General features: G+C 28.3%; 1 protein-coding gene across 2 annotated transcripts; it reads right to left on the minus strand.

Moving 5' to 3' along the window:
* Positions 1-6,362: 6,362 nt before the first annotated feature.
* LOC123299764 (kinesin-like protein Klp61F) lies at positions 6,363-11,601 on the minus strand. 2 transcript variants are annotated; one of them, XM_044882101.1, is made up of 8 exons: positions 11,310-11,600; positions 11,107-11,245; positions 10,669-10,824; positions 10,127-10,434; positions 9,247-9,676; positions 7,233-9,164; positions 6,524-6,708; positions 6,363-6,392 (listed from the first exon to the last, which is right to left on the minus strand). In XM_044882101.1, exons 1-7 carry the CDS (start codon positions 11,366-11,368, stop codon positions 6,550-6,552), a joined length of 3,183 nt encoding a protein of 1,060 aa, XP_044738036.1. In that variant the 5' UTR covers positions 11,369-11,600; the 3' UTR covers positions 6,363-6,392; positions 6,524-6,549. The 2 variants fall into 2 exon arrangements, with proteins under 2 accessions (XP_044738036.1, XP_044738037.1); XM_044882102.1 differs by lacking the exon at positions 6,363-6,392 and having other exon boundaries at positions 6,456-6,708; positions 11,310-11,601.
* Between the last annotated feature and the right edge of the window lie 8,825 nt (positions 11,602-20,426).

The following is a 20,426-nucleotide window of genomic DNA, read 5'->3' on the forward strand; positions in this document are numbered from 1 at the left end:
AGGGTGGATTTAGATTTTAGAGATATTATAAATATATTTACCTTTGAATATTTCAAATATTTGTAAAACAACGACAAAATAATGTTCGTTAGCTTTTAAAATGCTGTCTAAAATATTGAAAACATTCACAAGAAGTTCGTTAGGAACTGAATTTGTAGAATATATAATTGTTGAGCTAAACATAAATCCCTAAAAGTAAATTAATTTTAATGAACATCTGTCGGTAAAGCGAATAATAAAATAAGTCAAACAGTTTTACTTACTATCTTTAAATCGATTACATTTTTGAATTTTAAGTCAGCAAGAAAACTCTCTTGAAGTATGTTTAAAAGTTTTCCTTGTACAGGTGTGGTATTATTAAAATTTGGCTTAAAAATATAATTACATAAGGTATTGAAGCTCCTAAGAACTAATCTCTCCTCCTTTGGTAACAGCTTTTCAGAATGGTTAAATTTAGTTAAAAATCCAGTATTTTTAGAATTCATATTACCTAAAAAAAGAAATGAAATGATAATTTATAACATTTTATCTGGCGGCATACTTGAAATCTGAAGCCTAAAAATGGAAAAAACAACTCAAAATATTCTGTTTTTTATTTGAATTTCATAGGATTGAGACACAATATTTGTGTAAGTATTTTAAAAGATATTTGGGTCCATCGATTAAAATGGATTATCCTGTATATTTTCTAATATTTTTCAATTTTCTTACCATTTTGTGATTTTAATAGATCCGCGTGACCATCTTCAATTAATAAATATAATTTATTTAACAACGAAAACAATTTAACATCCAGCGAAGAGTAATCAGTGAAAAATTTCGAATGTAATTTTATATCAAAAAGTTTCATCATATGTTCAATTAAATCAATTTTTTCATGTAATGTAATCAAATTCTTTTCGATTCCCTGCGTAAAATTATCATTTAAAAACGGTAAAAATGTTTGAATAGTTTTAATTAATGGAAATGTTGATGTATCATTAATTACATTAAATTGAAAAGACACCGTTAAAAGATTTAATGAAAATATTAATATATCAATTGTAATTTGAATTTTCTCCACTAATTTCATAGGTTTCATCCGAATTTCTTCAAAACGTTCATGAAATTTTAATAAATATTCCATGAAATCATTTTTAAATCGTTCATCAACTCGGTAAGTTAAATCTTTGGCACTTTCTGATGATAATTTACATGTATTTTTTGTTTTAATTGAAAATGTACTTTTTGTATAAACATTTTCCAAATTATCCAAATAATTCTCATTTTCTTTTCGATTACTTCGTATTTCAATTAATGGAAATTGTTTTAAAATTAAACCAATTAAAATTTGCGTGGTTATATCTGATTGATATACATCTTGTTTTGATTTCATATCGTTTGTATCGATAAAACTATTGAGTATTGTCTCCCATAATGTGTAACGATAATTTAAATCGTTTTTATCGTTTGATAATGGATTTGTATAATATACGGTGTTTAAAATTTGTATGTGATGTATAGTTAATTTTTTTGAATTTAAAACACGTAATAATGATAAAGCATCCACTGGTTTTGATTGTAATAATTTATTTGTGAGTGTTACCCACAAATCTTCGTTTTCATTGTGTCCAAAAGACCTAAAATATTACACAATAAAAACACATTATCCTCCAGAAAAATAGCGTATCTAAACTAATTCAAATATAATGGAACCGCGATAATCCGAGAAACGTTTTGCATTGAGAAAAACCTGTAAACCGAAAGCGAGGCGTCTCCGGGCAATGGTGCTATTTAAAACAGATGAAGCTATAGGATTCTGTCGAAGGCAGGCGCCACGTAGAAAAACCACAGCTCCTTCGTCGAGATTTCTCCCAGGATTGATGAATCCAAGATTTTGAACTGAAGCATTCTAAATCTGACGTCCTGTAGGTTTATGCAGGTGCAAATATCATGTATGGACTTATCATCGTCCTCCATACAGGCACTACAAGTGGATTCATCAGAGATTCCCATGTTACGAAGGTGGTAATTCAATCGACAGTGTCCTGTCAAGAATCCCACCACACTATACACATTTTGAACTGTCGTATGACCTGCGCAAAGTCTCAGTAATCAAGACGAGCTTCTCGTAGACGTTCCTTGAAGCAAATCGGCGGAGTACCTAGAGACCAAATAAAAATTTATACCTAACAGTATTTTCCCAGACTTTCATCCATAAATTATTCAATTCTGATTTATTAACTCCATGTTCAATACGATTTTCAATTTCCAAGAGAGCTAAATAACATTGAAATTGAAAATGACGTTCCATTTTAATCGTAAATTCATAACTTAACAATCGTGATAATATGAATGTATAATTCGATAAATTGATTTTATCTGAATGTCTGGAAATATATAATTGTAAAATGCTCAACCACGGAATACATGATCCAGGTTTAATTTCATCAAAAATTATTTCAATGGCACTGGTGTGTCGAACACGTTTCATAGATGTTCCTTCACCTCCGTCATCACTGTTTAAACGTTGTAATAAGTTAAATTCTCTCTGTATCAAAACTTCAACGGCTAATCTTCGATAATTGTACCAAATTAATGAATCATTTTTTTGTAAATCAATAAATTTCATATTTTTTAAATTTCTATTATAAACTTCAGCTTCTTGACATATTTTACTATATATTTGACCCAAAAAACTTTTCCACTTGATCCAATCATTCGCATAGGCTAAATCTGAATCTTGTGTTGCGCCATCAGGATGATGAAGTGTTACTTGCAATAATAAAAAATCGAAGACAGTTGTCTAAAAAATGAAGTAGTTCTTAATATTTATATAGGGAATAGGGAATATTAATGTATTTTTAATTCATTGTTTACACCGTTATAACAAAGTAAAACTACATTTTTATTCAGATTATCAAGGTAGTAATTAAATTTACAAATTTTTTAATATATAATTGATTACCTTGGGGCCCCCATAATCTTCTATACGATCCTCGTAACAACTTAAAACTTGCGGAAATATTTCTTCACCAAGTTTACACAATGATTGTCGTAAATCACAAGCCACCTGAAAATTCGATTAAAAATTAATATTTTTGTTTTATTGAGAGCTTTTAGAGCTTTTCTGGGTAAATATTTAGGTGGATAGATTAAAATGGCCCACCATATGCATTCCGAGATATTGATGACTAACATTACGTTTTACGGGTCGATTGATACCCTGAATTTGTGACTAAAACATAAGAAATAAGAATACATACTTTTTCACAATAAACTTGTGTCATTTTTAGTAAATCATTTGATCTCTTCAATTGTTGACATTCTTTAGCAATTTCCCATTGTTTTACAATAAACGAACACCAGGAGCGTAATAAATATGTTGGTGCATGTTCGAAAATATGAATTAATGAGCGAATAATTCCATGGCGTGTTTCATCATCATGATCTTCTTTTAAACAAATTTCTTTTAAAATTCGTATAATTTCTAAAAACAAACACCAGGATTATGTATCGTTCTTATGTAAGTGAAAGCGTAAAGAGCCCTTAACGGACTTCAATACTTGAAATAAACTCAACCAAAGTATTAAAGGAAAATTTGTATAATACAAAATTTTACCAAAATTTCAAACAGCTATATTTATGCGAAAAATCATTGAATTTAGAATCACAATATCTCGTTTGAAAACTTGTGATTAGTTTAGGAATTAAAAGAATCAATATTATTTCAAAAGATACAGGATTTTAAATCCAGAAGTGTCAATTTTTCTTGGAAAGCGAATATCTTAGTCCAAAAAGCTCGTAAAGGAACTTTTTATAACTCATTTTCAAGAGATTTAAACAAGCCTTCGTGTGACCTTAACTTTTTAAAATTTTGATACGTTTCTAAATTTTATATAAAATTTACAGAAAACATCTCTCAGCCTTTCAACCCTCCGTACAACAAAGCGGCATGGCGTGATTCAAATTTTTGAGCAATAGATACTAAAATTAGAAAGTACAAGTTTTCGAACGATCTATTGAGGTTTAAAACTCGATGATTTTTTCTCAGAGATACATACAGCTGTTAAAAATTTTGATCAAATTTTTTGTTAAAAAAATATTCCTTTAATACTTTGATTGAGTGTATAATATACAAACCTTTCCATTCTGAATCACGTAAATAATATACAAAATGTTCCACACGTAGCAAAATACTGGTCAGTATATCTAAATACGTTTTTAAATAGTATTTATGGTATTTTGGATTATCCAATACTTCAAAGATACACTCCAAGGTTGAACCTCTGGTCAAATACAGGAAATCTGTAAAACAAAATGAAATGTATTTAATTTAAAATGTATGAGCACCTAGAAAGGTGAGCTTGACAGCAATGTTTACGCACAACACATATTCTACGGTTCATTCTCGCCAGAGACGGTCTCCATAAACTAGAAATCATAATTAAAAATTAGGTTAGAGTGGCTGTCCTGGGTTGGGACACACTTAGACCATAGAGTCCGTTGTGATACCGTAAATGGGTTGGCCCATCTCTGGTATGCTTGCCGTCCAGCCAGTGTCCTGTGATAGCCGCAACAACTTTGCGAACAGAGGCCCTTGGAAGTGATATGGGAGCTTCGGAACGCCTGCGATTGTACTCAAACCATATCTGTCTTGTAGTACCACAAGTACGTTCTTCCTTCCATCTAAGATTGGCCTTTCGTCGGCTTCACAATTTCCTGGAATGTCCCTGTGTCCCGATACTCATACCAGGTCTACAATCATTCGTTCTGCCAGCTCATTTAAGGACGTATGGCAGTCCTGTGCTACCTTTGACGATATTTAAACATTTAAACATGACTGTCATAAAAAAACTAATACGCTGAAGATAGAGAGCACGGTTTTCGGTAACTTTCAAAAATCAAGGCCCTCGTTAAAATAAAAATGATTCTTACCTGACGAAGAGGAATGTTCAATAACTCTTGTTGCTAATATACGACAATTTACAACCACACGATCACTCGCCTGTGTTTGTGCTTTCCCCAATCGTTCGCTATCAATACATCTATCAGCTTCTCCAATTATGTACCTTTGACAAACTCGTAATACATTGTCCCAACAAATAGACGTTTTTGTTAAGTGATTATTATTCAATTCTTCAATAATAGATCTTTTACTCAGGGTCTCCAATAGTTCATTGGCAGCATTTCGTTTTTGGGTTATTTTCGATGTTGAAGAATCCAATATTTTTAATGTTGATTTTAAGTATTCCATTTTTAAGTTTTTGAACAAGAATAATTTCTAACTTTTATTTAACGTAAATCACAGTTTTGTCAACATATTAAAGGATGTGAAAATGGATGTAAGTTTATCTGTGAGTTCCGATAACAATATATAAAAACTACTGGGAGTGTACTCAAGATGGATCAAAATTTCAGTACTTTTGAAAGAAATAATTTCCCGCTTTTGACAATATGTCAAAAATTAGTCATTTATTAATATTACCAACCTTTAAATACTGAATTGTCAAAATTTCTTCAATATAAAAGCGGGAATTACAAAATTTATTGGACAAATTATGATCAGGATCAAGAATTTTTCCACACACACACACACAGCACAATAATACCAAACTGTTAATAATATTTACAAAAGAATTGAACTGATTCCATTGTCTATTGTCACGATGTAAATTATTGAACCCTAAGAAGCTAATAGTAGCCTCAAGATTTATAATTGTGTCGAGAACCATATCGAGGTTTTGGTAGTTCGCTTCTGAAAAACTGTTATTACAGTAGGTACTCCATTCTATGTGTCTTTTCGACGCCTGCATTTTAATATGCATAGACCTTTAATTTTTCTTCATTAAAAGAGTGTAGATGTAGAAGGAAGCAACAAAATGTTTGATTTTTTCAGATTTCCACGTTGAAATTGTGGCTTAACTTTTAGAGTCCATGCATTTTTATTAAAAATTCATATTTTTCTTGACTTAATTAGCCTTTTCCTTCTGAAGACTTTGGGAGGGGGAATAAATTCATTTTATGAGGCTATACCCCCTAAAAAAAAGCCTAATTCATTTGTTAATACAGGATGAACTACTACACTTGGTTTAACGAAAATGAAGAAATATTTGATATTTGAACAGTTTAACAATCGAGCGGAAGGTAAAGATCTACCGTCTACGATAATGATTCTTAATCCAAAGATGATCTAAAACTAAATATCATTGATACCAATTCTAAATATAATTTTATCTGAAATTTTCCCCCTTTTGCCACAAGTAAAAATTAAAAGATAAATGTCATCATAATATCAAATATTTTATTTTTCTAAAAATCTTTTTATAAATTTAAATTAAATTAATCTATAAGTTACAAATATAAAATCGTATAAAATTTGAGGGCTACAAGTACGTTTTGTCATAAAATAAATTTATAACATAGTTATTGAAATAAATACCACGATACTCGAAATAAAATATCATTTTATTTCGAGTATCGTGGTATTTATTTCAATAACTATGTCTCAACTCGAAGTCAACAAGAATTCATCCTTATATAAATTTATAACAGTTAATTCACTTTATTTTAATTATCTAAGGGACCAAGTACTGCCCGTCTACTAGTTACTACACGTGATGCTGAAACAGGTGCTTTCGGATTATTATCCGAAACTCTTTGAAGCTGTGTTGCTGATTTTGATTTGTGTCTTCTTAATGAATCTCCAGTGTTTTCTTTGTTTGATAACTGAAACAATTAAAAAAACCATTTTTATAATCGCATCAAAATTTTGAAAAACTATGTTAAAATATCGAACATATCTATGAATACAACATTTCAGAAATTCTCAAGAGCTTTATAGGAAAAATATTCATTCAACTGAAATGATGAATGATATCATTCAGAAACAGAGAAACGATTTAGATGAAATGATGCAGAAAATTAATTTGATGAAAGAATTTAATGAAAATCTTGAAGAACAAACAGCTAACGTACATAAAACATCTGAAAATATGATTCGACTTTATGAAAATAGTTTTCACGTAGAAAATCGTTCATTTTTCCGAAATTAACGAATAAAACTTGACCTCCAAAACTTCAGTAAATTTTATCTACTTTGATGGAAGTGTAGATCTTTAGGTCTTGGTAGTTATCTGACATCAGTATATTATGTATTTAACTCATTTCTATTTAATTCTTTCGACAAAAGAAAATCAAGGAACAAAACTAAACGGAATTAATATTCAATGTTATAATAATAGTAAACTTACCCTGTGAATACTGGGTGGATTGGGGGTAGTAAAGCCAGCTTCACACCTCTCTTCTCTTGTGTTACATAAATCATTTGTAGATGATGATTTAACCAATTCGGCCGTTTGTTCAGACTCCAAACAAACCTCTTCGGCGATGATATTTGACTCAGATGCCACAATTCCATTGACAACTTCATCTCGTGACTGCAAATTGTTGTCAGCTAAACGTCGCCTTCTAAACCGTTCCAAAATCACTTCTTGTGGTGATGTTGCTGCTAAGTATCTTGGATATGGTATAAAATCTTTACGGATCGGTGTATTTCCCGTTGGTTTCGTACCATCCAAAATAATATCTTCGGTTAAAAATCTTTCAACCTCGATTCTACGATCATTCAAATCCGAACAAATGTTTTGCTCAATATTTAAATTTTCTTCTGTTAAATGACTCATATTTGAATCGCATGATAATTTCACTTGTTCTTGGTAATTTTCGAACGTGATTTGTAAATTGTTTGAATTCGTTTTTAAGTTTGATAAATTTTCATCGATTTTTGTTGTTAAATTTTTCATCAGTTCGTGTTTTTCAATATTGTTTTTTAATTTATCGGTAATTTTTGTATGTGCTGTTTGAATATTTGAATCGAAAACTTTTCTAAATTCGTCGATTTCAGTTGTAAGATGTTCTTTAAGTTCCTTACAATTGTCACGTAAACTAAATTCCTTTCGAACTAAATCATCCGATATCTCTACAACAAGTTTTTCATTTAATTTTAATCGTTCATTAGAATCCAAAATCGCTTGTTTTTCAACATTTTTCACATCGTGGCAACTATTTTCATAAAGTCGAATCATATTTTCAGATGTTTTATGTACGTTAGCTGTTTGTTCTTCAAGATTTTCATTAAATTCTTTCATCGAATTAATTTTCTGCACCATTTCATCTAAATCGTTCCTCTGTTTCTGAATGATTTCATTCATCACTCGAGTTGTATGAATATTTTTCGTATAAAGCTCTGAGAATTTCTGAAATGTTGAATTCATAGATTGTTCGATATTTAAACATAATTTCTCAAAATTTTGATGGGATTCAATAAATTTCAAAATTAATTGTTGTTGATTATCGTGAATTTGTTCAACATTTTTATCAGATTTTGTGATTGACGTTTCTAATAGAGGAAGAATTTTCGTATTTAACAATTCGTTTACAATTGAAAAACTATGATTAAATTTATTCTGAACAATCTTTTTCAGTTCATCAGAGCATCTTTCATCTGTTTCAATATTTCCGTTTAACGTTTCACGTAAATCGTTTTGTAATTTCGTTCCGAGTGAAAATAAATCGTTTAAAATTTGTTTAATGGCAATCATTTCGAATTTATTAGAGTTGATTTGTTGAACGTTCTGCGAGACATGTGTTTCGATAAAATTATTTTGTGTTTGAAAAAATGTTTGAATTTTTTGTTGCATTTCACAGACATTTGAATTGAAAACATTTTGGAATCGTTCACTTTCTGTTGTATTTTTCGATTCAATCATTTTAACGCGTTCCAATTTATCATGTAATTTATTTTCATCTTTTGTAACCGTTTCGACAACGTTTAAGAGTGTGCGAGCTTGATCTCCTAGTTTCGCTTCAGTTTCACTGTATTTTTCAACTAAATGTGCTTTCTCCTCCGAAATCGCTGTAACTTCTTTTAATTTTTTTTCGATCTCAAGTAAGTTTGCTTTGGTTTCAGTTAAATTTAATTTAAGCTGTGAACAGATATCGTTTACTTTTTCTAATTCATCACTGATTGCTCGATGTTCGTTTATTTTTTCAGTTAATTCTCGTGCATAGTTTTCGATTTCGTTAACCATATGATTATAATTTTCTGGCGCTAAATAAATTCCGTTGCATGATCTACTTGCAGTAAGGTCACGTCGTAATCGTTCTATTTCCTCAGTATATTCCTGAATAAAATAAAATTCGAATTAAAAGAATATTTCCAGAGAAAAATTTAGGAGTAGAGAAAAGTGAATATTTCAATCTTACCTTAAGCATAGCAGATTTTGTCAATTTTTGGTTTATTTCTGGACGATTTGTAATATTTTTCGCACGATGAGCATATTCAAGGGTGCTCAACGTTTCTTCCAAATTACATACGGCTGGTGATACCGTAGCAATGATAGATGTTTTGGTTCGTCCGCCAAGAGAGTCTTGTAGCAAGCGAGTTAATTTAGACTCTCTATACGGCACATGTGGAGCTCTTTCAACTAAAGCCGTAATTACACGACCAAGTGTTAATAACGATTGATTAATGTTGCCAGCTTCACGAGCACGTTTGTCAACGGCTCCTGATCGACCAATATTTTCACTGCCAGCTAAATCCACTAAATTTAATTTTCCCGTTTTCAAAAGATCTTCACCTTCGTTCGTACTTTCTTTGGTATGCACAGTTATAGAAAAAACTGTGTGCGATCGACTACAAAAGAAAACAACATTGAATTTTATTAATTAATAAGGAACAATTAACAAATCCATTATTGTCTTTGATTGGCGTTTTTTTGAGTTTTCTAAAATCACAAAGACAGTTCTTTGATTATTTTTTTGAAAATTTTAAAAAATTGACTTTGGTCTACCACACCCGAATTTTACCTAATTTTAATCAATCAAGTTTGTAATCCAACTAATTTTGGGTCATACTTTACAAAAATTTGGTCAAACTTAACGTATCTTCAATAAATTTCAAAAAAGCGGTATCGTGATTTCCACATTTGGTATAAGGGCTCATATAAACGAATAATTTCTTCGAAAAATGAAAAATATGACACAAAATTAGTGTGTTTCAACAAAAAAATTATTTCTTATACGATAAAATTTGTCCAAAAAATCCTCTGATAATAATTGATTAGATAGTTTGGAAAATATATACCTTGACTGCGCATTCATTAACGTGCTAGCAGTTTGACGTTTCTCAGAGCCTTTTTGTAAAATCTTGTAAACTTCATTTTTGTTATGAACAGTCACTTCTTCTAATCCATGAACAATGACTGATCCTTTCTTAACATTATCCTCGTAAAGACGTATTTTGGATGAGTCTTCGATTGGCGATAACAAGTCAAATAATTCTTCGTTGTACAGCTCCAAATATGAGACTCGTACCGTGTGCTCCACTTGCAACAATCTTAATTCATCGAATAGCTGACTTAAAGTACGAGGTATAATCCCTGCGTGTGGATCCTAAATAAAAACGGAAAACAATTTATAACGATTCTGATTCCCATTTACATTCTGTTAAACTTTTAAACCAGATTTTTTACGCTTTTAAAACAAGGATCCCATGGATTCGTAACCCAATTCAATTTTCAAAGAATTTCTTTACATTTCGATCAAAATTTGGATTATACCCCCCCCCCCCCACGAATTTAACCAGCTGATAAAAATATTAAAGTAAAAATATGATAATATACATACATTTTGCCATGATCCATTGGATGTTGTTCCTTCGGACCCTCCCGCCATTGTGTAGGTTTTTCCGGTTCCGGTTTGTCCATAAGCGAATACAGTGCAGTTATAACCAGCCAATACTTCTTGTATTAAAGGGTTAACAACCACCGAATATAATTCAAGCTGTAAAAATTAACGATCAATGTAGTAAAAGTACGTTAGTATTTGAACACCCAATACATAAAAATTAACAGTTTCTCCTGTGATTGCGTTAATTCACTGTTCCTCAGAAAATCTGAGAAAAGCTAAAAACATGAAATGTGATTAAATTTGTTGTGATCTACACTCTCAATACAGAAAATATGATAAAAATTTACCAATTTGCTTCGTTCTTTCAACACAGTTACAAATTTTGACGCAAAGGCTGAAATATAAAATAAATATTTATGCTAAAAATAAAATTACCTGCGTAGATTTTGGTCCAAATACACGATCAAATGTAAATTTTTTTGACATAGCATGTTGACGAACATTAATTTCACGATTCGTAGGTACATCGATAACATTATGAGATCGTTGTTCCTTTTCTTGACTGCTTAGAGGCCTGAAACAAAATTTCCAAAAAGTATATAACAAATTGTATAACAAAATAGATAATAAAAACTAACCGAACTCGTACGAATGATTGAATCTGTTGATTCTGTCTATTTTCTTTTTTACTATTCATTTTGTCTTCAAATTTTTAGATTTTAAAATACAAAACAGCACACACTAAAATAATTTAAAGTTAAAAGTTTTGATGATTTAAAACAATCACAACTGTCACCTTTTTTAACCGTTACATTTAAAAATCAGTTTTAGAACATTTATTTTTGTTAAAAACTTTGTTTTAATTTCAAAATGGTGCTTGATTAGAGCACGTGCCATAGAAATTAATTAATTATAACCATTAGCAAATTAATTCTATTCAAAAATTATCACAGACTGATTTTTTGTTTATAACAAATTCGGATTCGGAAACTTTTAATCCCAAAAACATGGTGTCTCTTCCCAGATGGCTGTACACGATGGTGTATACTTAGGCCATCTATTAGTTTCTTTTATATTATCCTAGGGGAAACAATATTTCAAAATAACTTTTGGCTGTCAATAAGAAATTAAAGTGGGATATTAATAAAATTTATTAAATCATATATCAAAAAATTGCTCTAAATGCTCCTTTGGATTCCACAATTGCTCCAATTATTTTATTAAATATTTGCAATTAAAAATAAACAATTTTTGTTTCTAATACCTCAGTAAATTGATAGTTTTTCCAAACGTTTTTGCTATCAATAAATTGCTCCCGTTTAGTTCTTTCGGGATTTAACGATATCCATTTATAAATTTCATATAGGCAAGGCACGTTACAAGTAATTTTTCTGTTTCTGAAATAAAAATTTTTATATTTTGGTAACAGGAGAATATGTTATACGAGTGATATTACCATAGACATAGAAGATTTTACATGCCTATGGATATTACAGCATTTTAGGTTGGTATTGTTTGGTTCTAATGCCGTTGGATTGGCAGCATTGATATTACTAATATACTTTGTCTCTTTTGGTTCAATACAATATCCTATATATCTTACTCATTTATAATTTTATATTAAAGACACACCTCCTATTATTATTATTTTTTATAGATTAATATCCATAGACATGTAAAATCTGCTACGTCTATATATCACCTGTTTAACATATTCTCCTGATACCAAATTTTAAAATTTTTACTTCAGAAACCTAAAAATAACTTGTAACGTGCATTGCCTATATGATATTTTTTCATAATTTACACGTTTATTTGGTTAAAATAATAAAATTTTATAAGAATTAACAACAGGAGAATATGTTATACGAGTGATATTACCATAGACATAGAAGATTTTACATGTCTATGGATATTACAGCATATTAGGTTGGTATTGTTTGGTTCTAATGCCGTTGGACTGGCAGCATTGATATTACTAACATACTTTGTCTCTTTTGGTTCAATACAATATCCTATATATCTTACTCATATATAATTTTATATTAAAGACACACCTCCTATTATATTTTCGTATAATAGGAGGTGTGTCTTCATTATATTACCATAGACATACAAAAATATGTATATTACTGTAATATACCATAGACATACAAGAATATGTATATCACTTGTTTAACATATTCTCCTAATACCAAACTTTAAAATTTTTAATTCAAAAACAGAAAAATTACTTGTAACGTGCCTTGCCTATATGAAATTTTTAATCGATATCGTTAAATCCTGAAAGAACTAAACGGGAGCAATTTATTGATAGCAAAACGTTTGGAAAAACTATCAATTTACTGAGATATAAGAAACAAAAATTGTTTATTTTTAATTGCAAATATTTAATAAAATAATTGGAGCAATTGTGGAATCCGAAAGAGCATTTAGAGAACAATTTTGATTTAATAAATTTTATTAATATCCTACGCTAACTTGATTAGTGTTTACATAACAATTTAACTCGTTAAAATTTGTACAGTTTCGTTTTGTGAGATTCTTTGTAATAGTATTCTTAATTGATTACGTTTGTTAACTTTTCTGGACCATTTTTGTTAAAATGATTAGATTCTGCATTGTGCGTAATTGTCCTTCTACGCCAAAGCTTTCTAACCATTTGTTTTGATTTGTTTCTCAAAATTGAAAATGAATTCAAACTATAAAATTCTCCTTTTTTTATTATAAACTCACACCAAACTTGTAAATAATAATATTAATATGTAATAAAACATTTATATTAATAATATTATTTTAATATAATACAATTAATGTTAGTTTGTTTTAAATATTACAATAAATCGATATTTTATTAATACTTGTGATTTTATTAAAAAATCTCACTTTATTTTATTAGAAGACAAATATATATAAAAATTTAAAAAAAATAAACTTAATAGAAATTGTTCAATAATACTTAGTTCCCACCATTTTTTAAAAAGTTCACTTTAAATTTCACTCGCTAGGGGGCTTTTTATATTTAATCATTTATATTACCAACCTTTAATTACTAAATGATCAAACTTTCTTCAATACAAATATAATATAAAAGCGGGAGCTACAAAATTTATTGGACAAATCAGGATCAGATCATTAATTTTGAATTTTTCCACAAGCAAAGCAGTTATAATTCAGAACGGGTTTTTTTGTTGAGGTGATCGTTTTCGCCAAATTTCAATGAACTTAAAATTTTATTCGAAAACTGGAACCAAAAAACTTGTTCAATATTAAAAAAATCACATTGATTGTATTCTATTGTCTATTTCAGGATGATGACAATGTAAATACTTATTTGAACTTTATCTCAAGATCTATGCATTTTGTCGAGAACAATATCGAGACTTTTGTAGATCTTCTCAAAAACTGTTTTTATAGCATTCTATTCTGTCTTTTCGAGGCCTGCGTTTTAACATGCATAAAAAATTAATTTTTCTTCCCTAGATTTAGAATGAAGTAACAAAATTTTTGAGTTTTTCAAATTTTCACCACAAATAGTGACGTAACTTGTTTTTAAAAAAGAACATTTATTGTTTACATTTTCTGCTATCATTTACAGTTTAAATAATAAGGCCCTATTATAGCCCATACATTTTTATTCAAAATTCTTATTTTTCTTGACTTAATTTATTTAGTTGAATTTGGGTTGAGTTACTAGGAATTGAGGTAGTTTGAGTCCTTTTTAGGAAGAGGATTTAACTACGACATAAACATATTTGCAAAAACCTCTTTTCCAGTTTTCGTGCAAGGACAACATTAAGAAAATTAAAAAAAAAAAAACAGTTAACTGTTTTGCTTAATAAAACTTTATTTAAAAATAAAAATCATTACTCATATTGGTGATAATACTGATAAAAAAATTGAAACATTTTATTTAAAAAGAATTATATTAAAAAAATTAATTTACATAGAGCTTAAAAATAATGCAAGTATTTTAAAAAAAATTCATACCTTTAGAATTATCCACGTTTACGACGATTACTTACCCACTTCATAACACTTTGACCTAGTAAAAAATTTATAAAAATATTGAAGTACTTGAATAATTCATTGCAAGCCAAAAAAATTGGGAATTCAATTTTTTGATTTTATGAACAATATTCTTTTCGATTTCAAATACTTCAAATTTTTATTTAATTTAAGAAAACAGATATAATTCATAATTTATGGATAAATGGATTTGCAAACAAACAAAAAAAATTTAGATTTCTGTAATGCTTAAAATGTTTCTTCCAGAAAACAATAAGGACACTTTGCGTTAGGAGCATCTGTTTCTATAATGTCTCTAAAATAAATCAAATAAAAAAAAACAAAAAAAAAAAAAAAACAAAACAAAACAAAACAAAAAACAAACAAAAAAAAGAGACAAAATATATATGCAATTCCTTTCAAATGGCATACCTTCGCATCATTTTGAGTTCCGCGAAATCCTAATCCTATCCACAAATATGATACGTCCTATCCAACGCAGCGAACAATCCATCGAAGGGTCAAGATTATCCAATAATCACAGTACGTAACTTCACATCCAACATAGAAAATTTGCAAAAATAAAATAAGTGTGGGTGTGTAAAATCGTGAAATAATTTTATAAATTTCGCTTTACATGAAATCCTGTCCCTCCGATAAGTTAGTTCCATCGGTGTCCAAAAAGTGTTTGTCAGAATCGAGTGAATCCTCTTGTTTGGGAAAATTGTTAATTTATCCAAAATCCGTTAGGTAATGATTATATTTTTGAGTATTTAAATCCAAATATTTAATCCAATGAGCAATGTGCTTCCCAAAAACAAACAGAAAAAAATACATTAAAATTTGATTTTGATTAGATGGTGAATTAAAAAAATAATTAAGTAATAATTTTTATTTCGATTATCACTTTATTATTTAAGATATGCAACTTTTATACACCAACGAATTATTCATTATTTCTTTCTGACACAATTAATAAATTTAAAAAAAATTTATTATGAAAGGAATTTATGAATTAAATTCGTTGGATCATAGAATTATTTCAACTCAAAATAAAATAGACTGATTGGCTAGTTATTTTTAAATATTTACAAAATTGATAAAGGCATAAAGCTTTAAGGCTATAATTTACCAAGACATTAGGCAGTATTATGCAAAATTTATAAAAATTTTGCGAGCATTTATCGAATGCATCCAAGCACATCTAACAAAATTACGTTATATATTTTACAGTAAGGATTTATAAGTAACCCAAGTTATAAGATCTATGTTTGATGACTCATGGCCCAAGGACTTGGTTATGACACATTAAATTCAGTCCAACAATAATTCTAGCCTAGACCCAAAATTTATTTCAAGAAATAACGATTAGAATATTTTATTTTCAAATAAGAAATAAAATTCGGATCCTATCCCGAAATAGACTTGAATGTCCGATAAATATTGATTTATTGAATAAATGATTCTTGGTTTAATGAATTTTATTTCGTATTTACAAAATCTTTATCTTTTTCTTAACTTTTTCGAATTTAGAAAAAAACAGAGAACTATGTTATTATGAGCAGAAATAATTTATTAATTGGAATTAAAATTTTTTAAAAACATTGCAATGTTATTTACAATAAAACAATAAGACGAAATTATGAGAATGTTTTAATATTATTTTGAAAATCAAAATATACGATTAATTATTATAATTATTTTTTTGTAACATAATTGCTTTTGTTTTAAATGTGAAATGTCAATATTAAAAAAAGAGTATTAAGAAATTTATATACAAAAAAAGAAAAAATTAAACATAGTAAAATTTTCCCTTACGACTTAAATATGAAACTTGTGATAAATGTTCGTAAAAGTAGCATATTTTAGTTATGAGTTTGAAAAGAACAAATTTCTTCTCAATAAGGGAAAACAATTTTTGGTTTCAGTCTTTTCCAACTGCAATAAAAAACATAAAAATGTCCCTATTTTTCTTTAAAAAAAAAACCAACCGTCAATAGATCAAACACCAAATTAATAATTCAAATTAGTATATTTTTTAACGTTACTGTCATTTCAGCTGAGAAAGTTGATTAATCTTGAAATTACCATCTTAATAAATTAAGAATTTTGGATGACAATCTTTCTCTCCAATAAAATTTGTAACCGGGGGAGCATTCTGGCATCCTTCCTTGTACTTTATGTAGGATACGAAACTTTTTTCTCAAGATTCGTCGTTTGAAGATGGAAAATATGAGAATTTAAACATCTAAAATAATTAATATACGAAAAAAAAATATAATTCGAATTATTTTTTAGTCAAGAGTATTTGGTGACTGATCTATAAATTTCTTTTGTTTAAAATATTATAAAATGATGGAAGTTTTTTTAGGAAATTAGCGAATTAAACTCAAGTTAATTATTAATTCACATATTATTTAATTCTTCATCAGGCTATTTGTAAGGAAAAAAGAAAACTGTTCAATCAGTACTTCTACAATATAATTAATTACTTTAGCAATTAATTTAAGGATTTAAATGATCGAAGTACTGATGGAACAATTGTCTTTTTTACAATCCTTTAGCAGAGCTTGATGGAGGATTTAATAAATTCGAAACGCCGTGAATTAATAAATAACTTGAGTTTGATTGTACGTCAAATTTCTTAAATTGATCATGGACATGAAAATCAATTCAAATTATAAAATCAAATAAAAATTTCCACACAATTCGTCGTTTTTCTTTTTATAAATTGAAAATATACAAACTTGAAAAATAAAGACAATCAGCCAAAAAATCATTTATGATTAAATATTATCTATAGATATAGGTTCTTGAAAAATTATTAAAATAAATGAAGCAAGTAATCTTCGATTAGAAATTTTAAATAATAATTCTTGAATGATTTTATGACATAACTTTTTCATAAATTATTTATAAATTAATACTGTGATAGAAATAAAGCGTAATATTTCAGACGCACAAATCAGTAAACTTATGCCACAAAATCATTAAATCGCGCCCTGATTATTAATATTATACAAAATAATTAGTTAAGTTTATAAAGGTTAAAAAAATTGAATCACACATCATTCATACTTATTATATAAACAAATCTTTTTATTTATGGATTTGATAATTGTTAGCTGTTTCGCTCCAGAATCTATCCAATACAAAAACAGGGCAAAAATTCAAAATTACGTGTGACAAAGTTTATATCTATATCATAGATCAAAAGAAACCATTATGTCTAAGAAGGAATTTATACGGCCTTTAAAAAATCGGTTCACATAAGCTTAGTAAATTTTGTTTGGTAAATAAACAGGAAAAATCCCCAAGAAAGAAGACAACGTTATTTTGAAACAGAATTATCTCAAGCTCTATCTTTAAAGCTATGTTTTAGAGACCAATGATAAAAAAAAAAGATGATTAAGTCAATAAATCGAGTACAATTGCATGACAGATAACTGACTGTTCACAAGCATTTCGAAATAATGTGAATATTTGTCTATGCTTTCAAAATTTGGGCATTTTCGAGGTTTATCTCAAATAGACTACTCAATATTTTGCCTGGAATTTAAAACATTTCACCCGATTCATAAACTTGACCATACATAAATTCAAATATTTGCCGCTTTTAATGAGGACTAGACTAGTGTTATACGAATAGTTAAGTAAAGGATCGTAAGTCGAAAACCGTTTCGGAACCAGATCGCAAATTTTGATATCATACATCATAAAATCATTCATAATATCGTGTAGATAAAAATAAGTTTGTGACTTTAAGAGTAAGTCCTAATAAATAAAGGGAAAATAGTAAACTTAATGAATGGTATTAAGTGAAATTGAAAGAAAAATCCAAAACACAACATCAATTTATTATTGGAGACTTAATAAATAGAAAATCTGGAATGTTATTACCATATAAACAATTGAAAAATATAAAACACTTAGAAAGAAAAGTTGTGAAATTAGATGAAAGTTAGTAAAAATTTTACGTACGTATATCCCTTAAATGATATTTAAAAAAAATTTTAGATATAAATTTGGCACGAATTTTATATTTCCCAAATAAAAAAAGAAGCTTAGTATTTTATTTGCCCAGAATTATATCCAAGTAATTAGTATGGAGAAATATTCGAGATTTGATTCGCTGATTATAGAATACTTAAGTACCTCTTTCTTGATCTATATCTTGCCCAAATAAGATTAATTTACTTTGAATCATAACGTCAAAAAAACTGTTGAAATTCGTTCGAACGAAAATTCAGATAATTTTCACGTTTACTTCAAGGATTATCGAATAAGAAATTCCAAAGTTTTGAGGATGGAATCATATATTCAACAATTCTTTTTCGGGCTATAAATCGTTCTAAAACGAAGATAATGTGATGTTATTTTCTAATTTTTTGTTTGGCCTAATAAAATAATATTAAGATAACGTACGTAGATTGAAATAAGCCGAATTTTTAAGCATTCATTTATGAAAAACGAATCGAAGCACAAATAATTACTGCATATAAAAATCACTTTATTACGATAAATAAGTGACTTAAGAATTTTTTATATGCAGAGAAAAATTGTCTTCCAGAGAGTAAATAAGTTAATTAAAAATTTATTGATGAAAAATAGATCCTTAAGGAGTTCGAATGTATTTATAGAAAAGTGATAAAAAAAAGTTCGAACAAAGATTGTAACGCTCATTTATAACGCTTGAATGTTAATTGAAATAATAATAAGTATACAGTAAAATCTCTATAACTCGAACCTCATTAAGTCGTAATCCTAAATATGTCGAAAAAAATGTCATTCTCTTCCGCTGATTTTCTTCCTTCTATTTAGACTTTATTTGTTCTCTTCTTCCTTATATTTAGACTTTATAATTCGATCAAAATGTTATTTTCCTACAACATATTTATGCTCTTTAATTCGAATTTCAAAAACAGGACTCCGTAGGTCGTAATTAGTAAAATATATTCCCGCCTTTCTTAGCCGAAATTTTATTCCCTTCCAATGAACTACTAAATACGTGACATCTCGAATTATTTTCCTGCTAGGAATTGATAGTACATGTTCATACTCTGTAACTCGAATTTGTTTCCGTAAGTCGTAGTTAATAAAATATAATCGCGCTTTTCTAAGTCAAACTATTTGTTAAGTCTAAAACTCATGAACTCGAAATTTGTTGCATTTCTCTTGATGTTCGAGTTATCAAGATTCAACTGTACTTCATTCTGTTACAAAATTTATGACGTTTATTTTTGTGCACAGATCAAAATTATTACAGTTTAACCATAAAATGTAAAAAACTGTGGCTTGAAGAAGTGATAGGCTTCTGATAATAGGGGATCAAATTCTCCATGGAAACTACTAAGAGCATGTTTGTTTCGATTTTATTTACTTTAATAGAACGTTTTTCATCGAAGATTATTAAAGTAATTTGTATGATTGTCATAGAGTTTATTTCGATCTCCTTATAATATCTATTTTTCATGCGAGTAAAATAAATATTAAAAATCGAATATTTATTTTACGAATATCTGGGTAGTAGAAAATCGAAAAATGTGTTTAAGATAAAAATCACTTAAGGGATTTCCTTTTTCTATATAAGCAAAACAAAAATAAATGTCTACTATTATAGTCTACTTTAAATTTCTATTGATAAAACTTACACATTTAAATTATGCATATTCACGTTGAATTACTGTTTTTTTTTTCTATTAGTTTTATTTTAAAAATTATTTATAATTATGACTTTAAATAAAAAA

Source organism: Chrysoperla carnea, chromosome 5 (assembly GCF_905475395.1).
Source record: "Chrysoperla carnea chromosome 5, inChrCarn1.1, whole genome shotgun sequence".
In the NCBI taxonomy this organism is placed as follows: domain Eukaryota; kingdom Metazoa; phylum Arthropoda; class Insecta; order Neuroptera; family Chrysopidae; genus Chrysoperla; species Chrysoperla carnea.

Excerpts from the sequence above, each read along its gene's own strand:
- LOC123299764 (XM_044882101.1), bottom strand. The coding sequence starts at position 11,368 with ATGAATAGTAAAAAAGAAAATAGACAGAATCAACAGATTCAATCATTC. Across the intron at positions 10,435-10,668 it reads CCAATGGATCATGGCAAAAT|GATCCACACGCAGGGATTAT; the intron begins GTATGTATATTA and ends GTTTTTATTTAG. Across the intron at positions 6,709-7,232 it reads ATCCACCCAGTATTCACAGG|TTATCAAACAAAGAAAACAC; the intron begins GTAAGTTTACTA and ends TAATTGTTTCAG.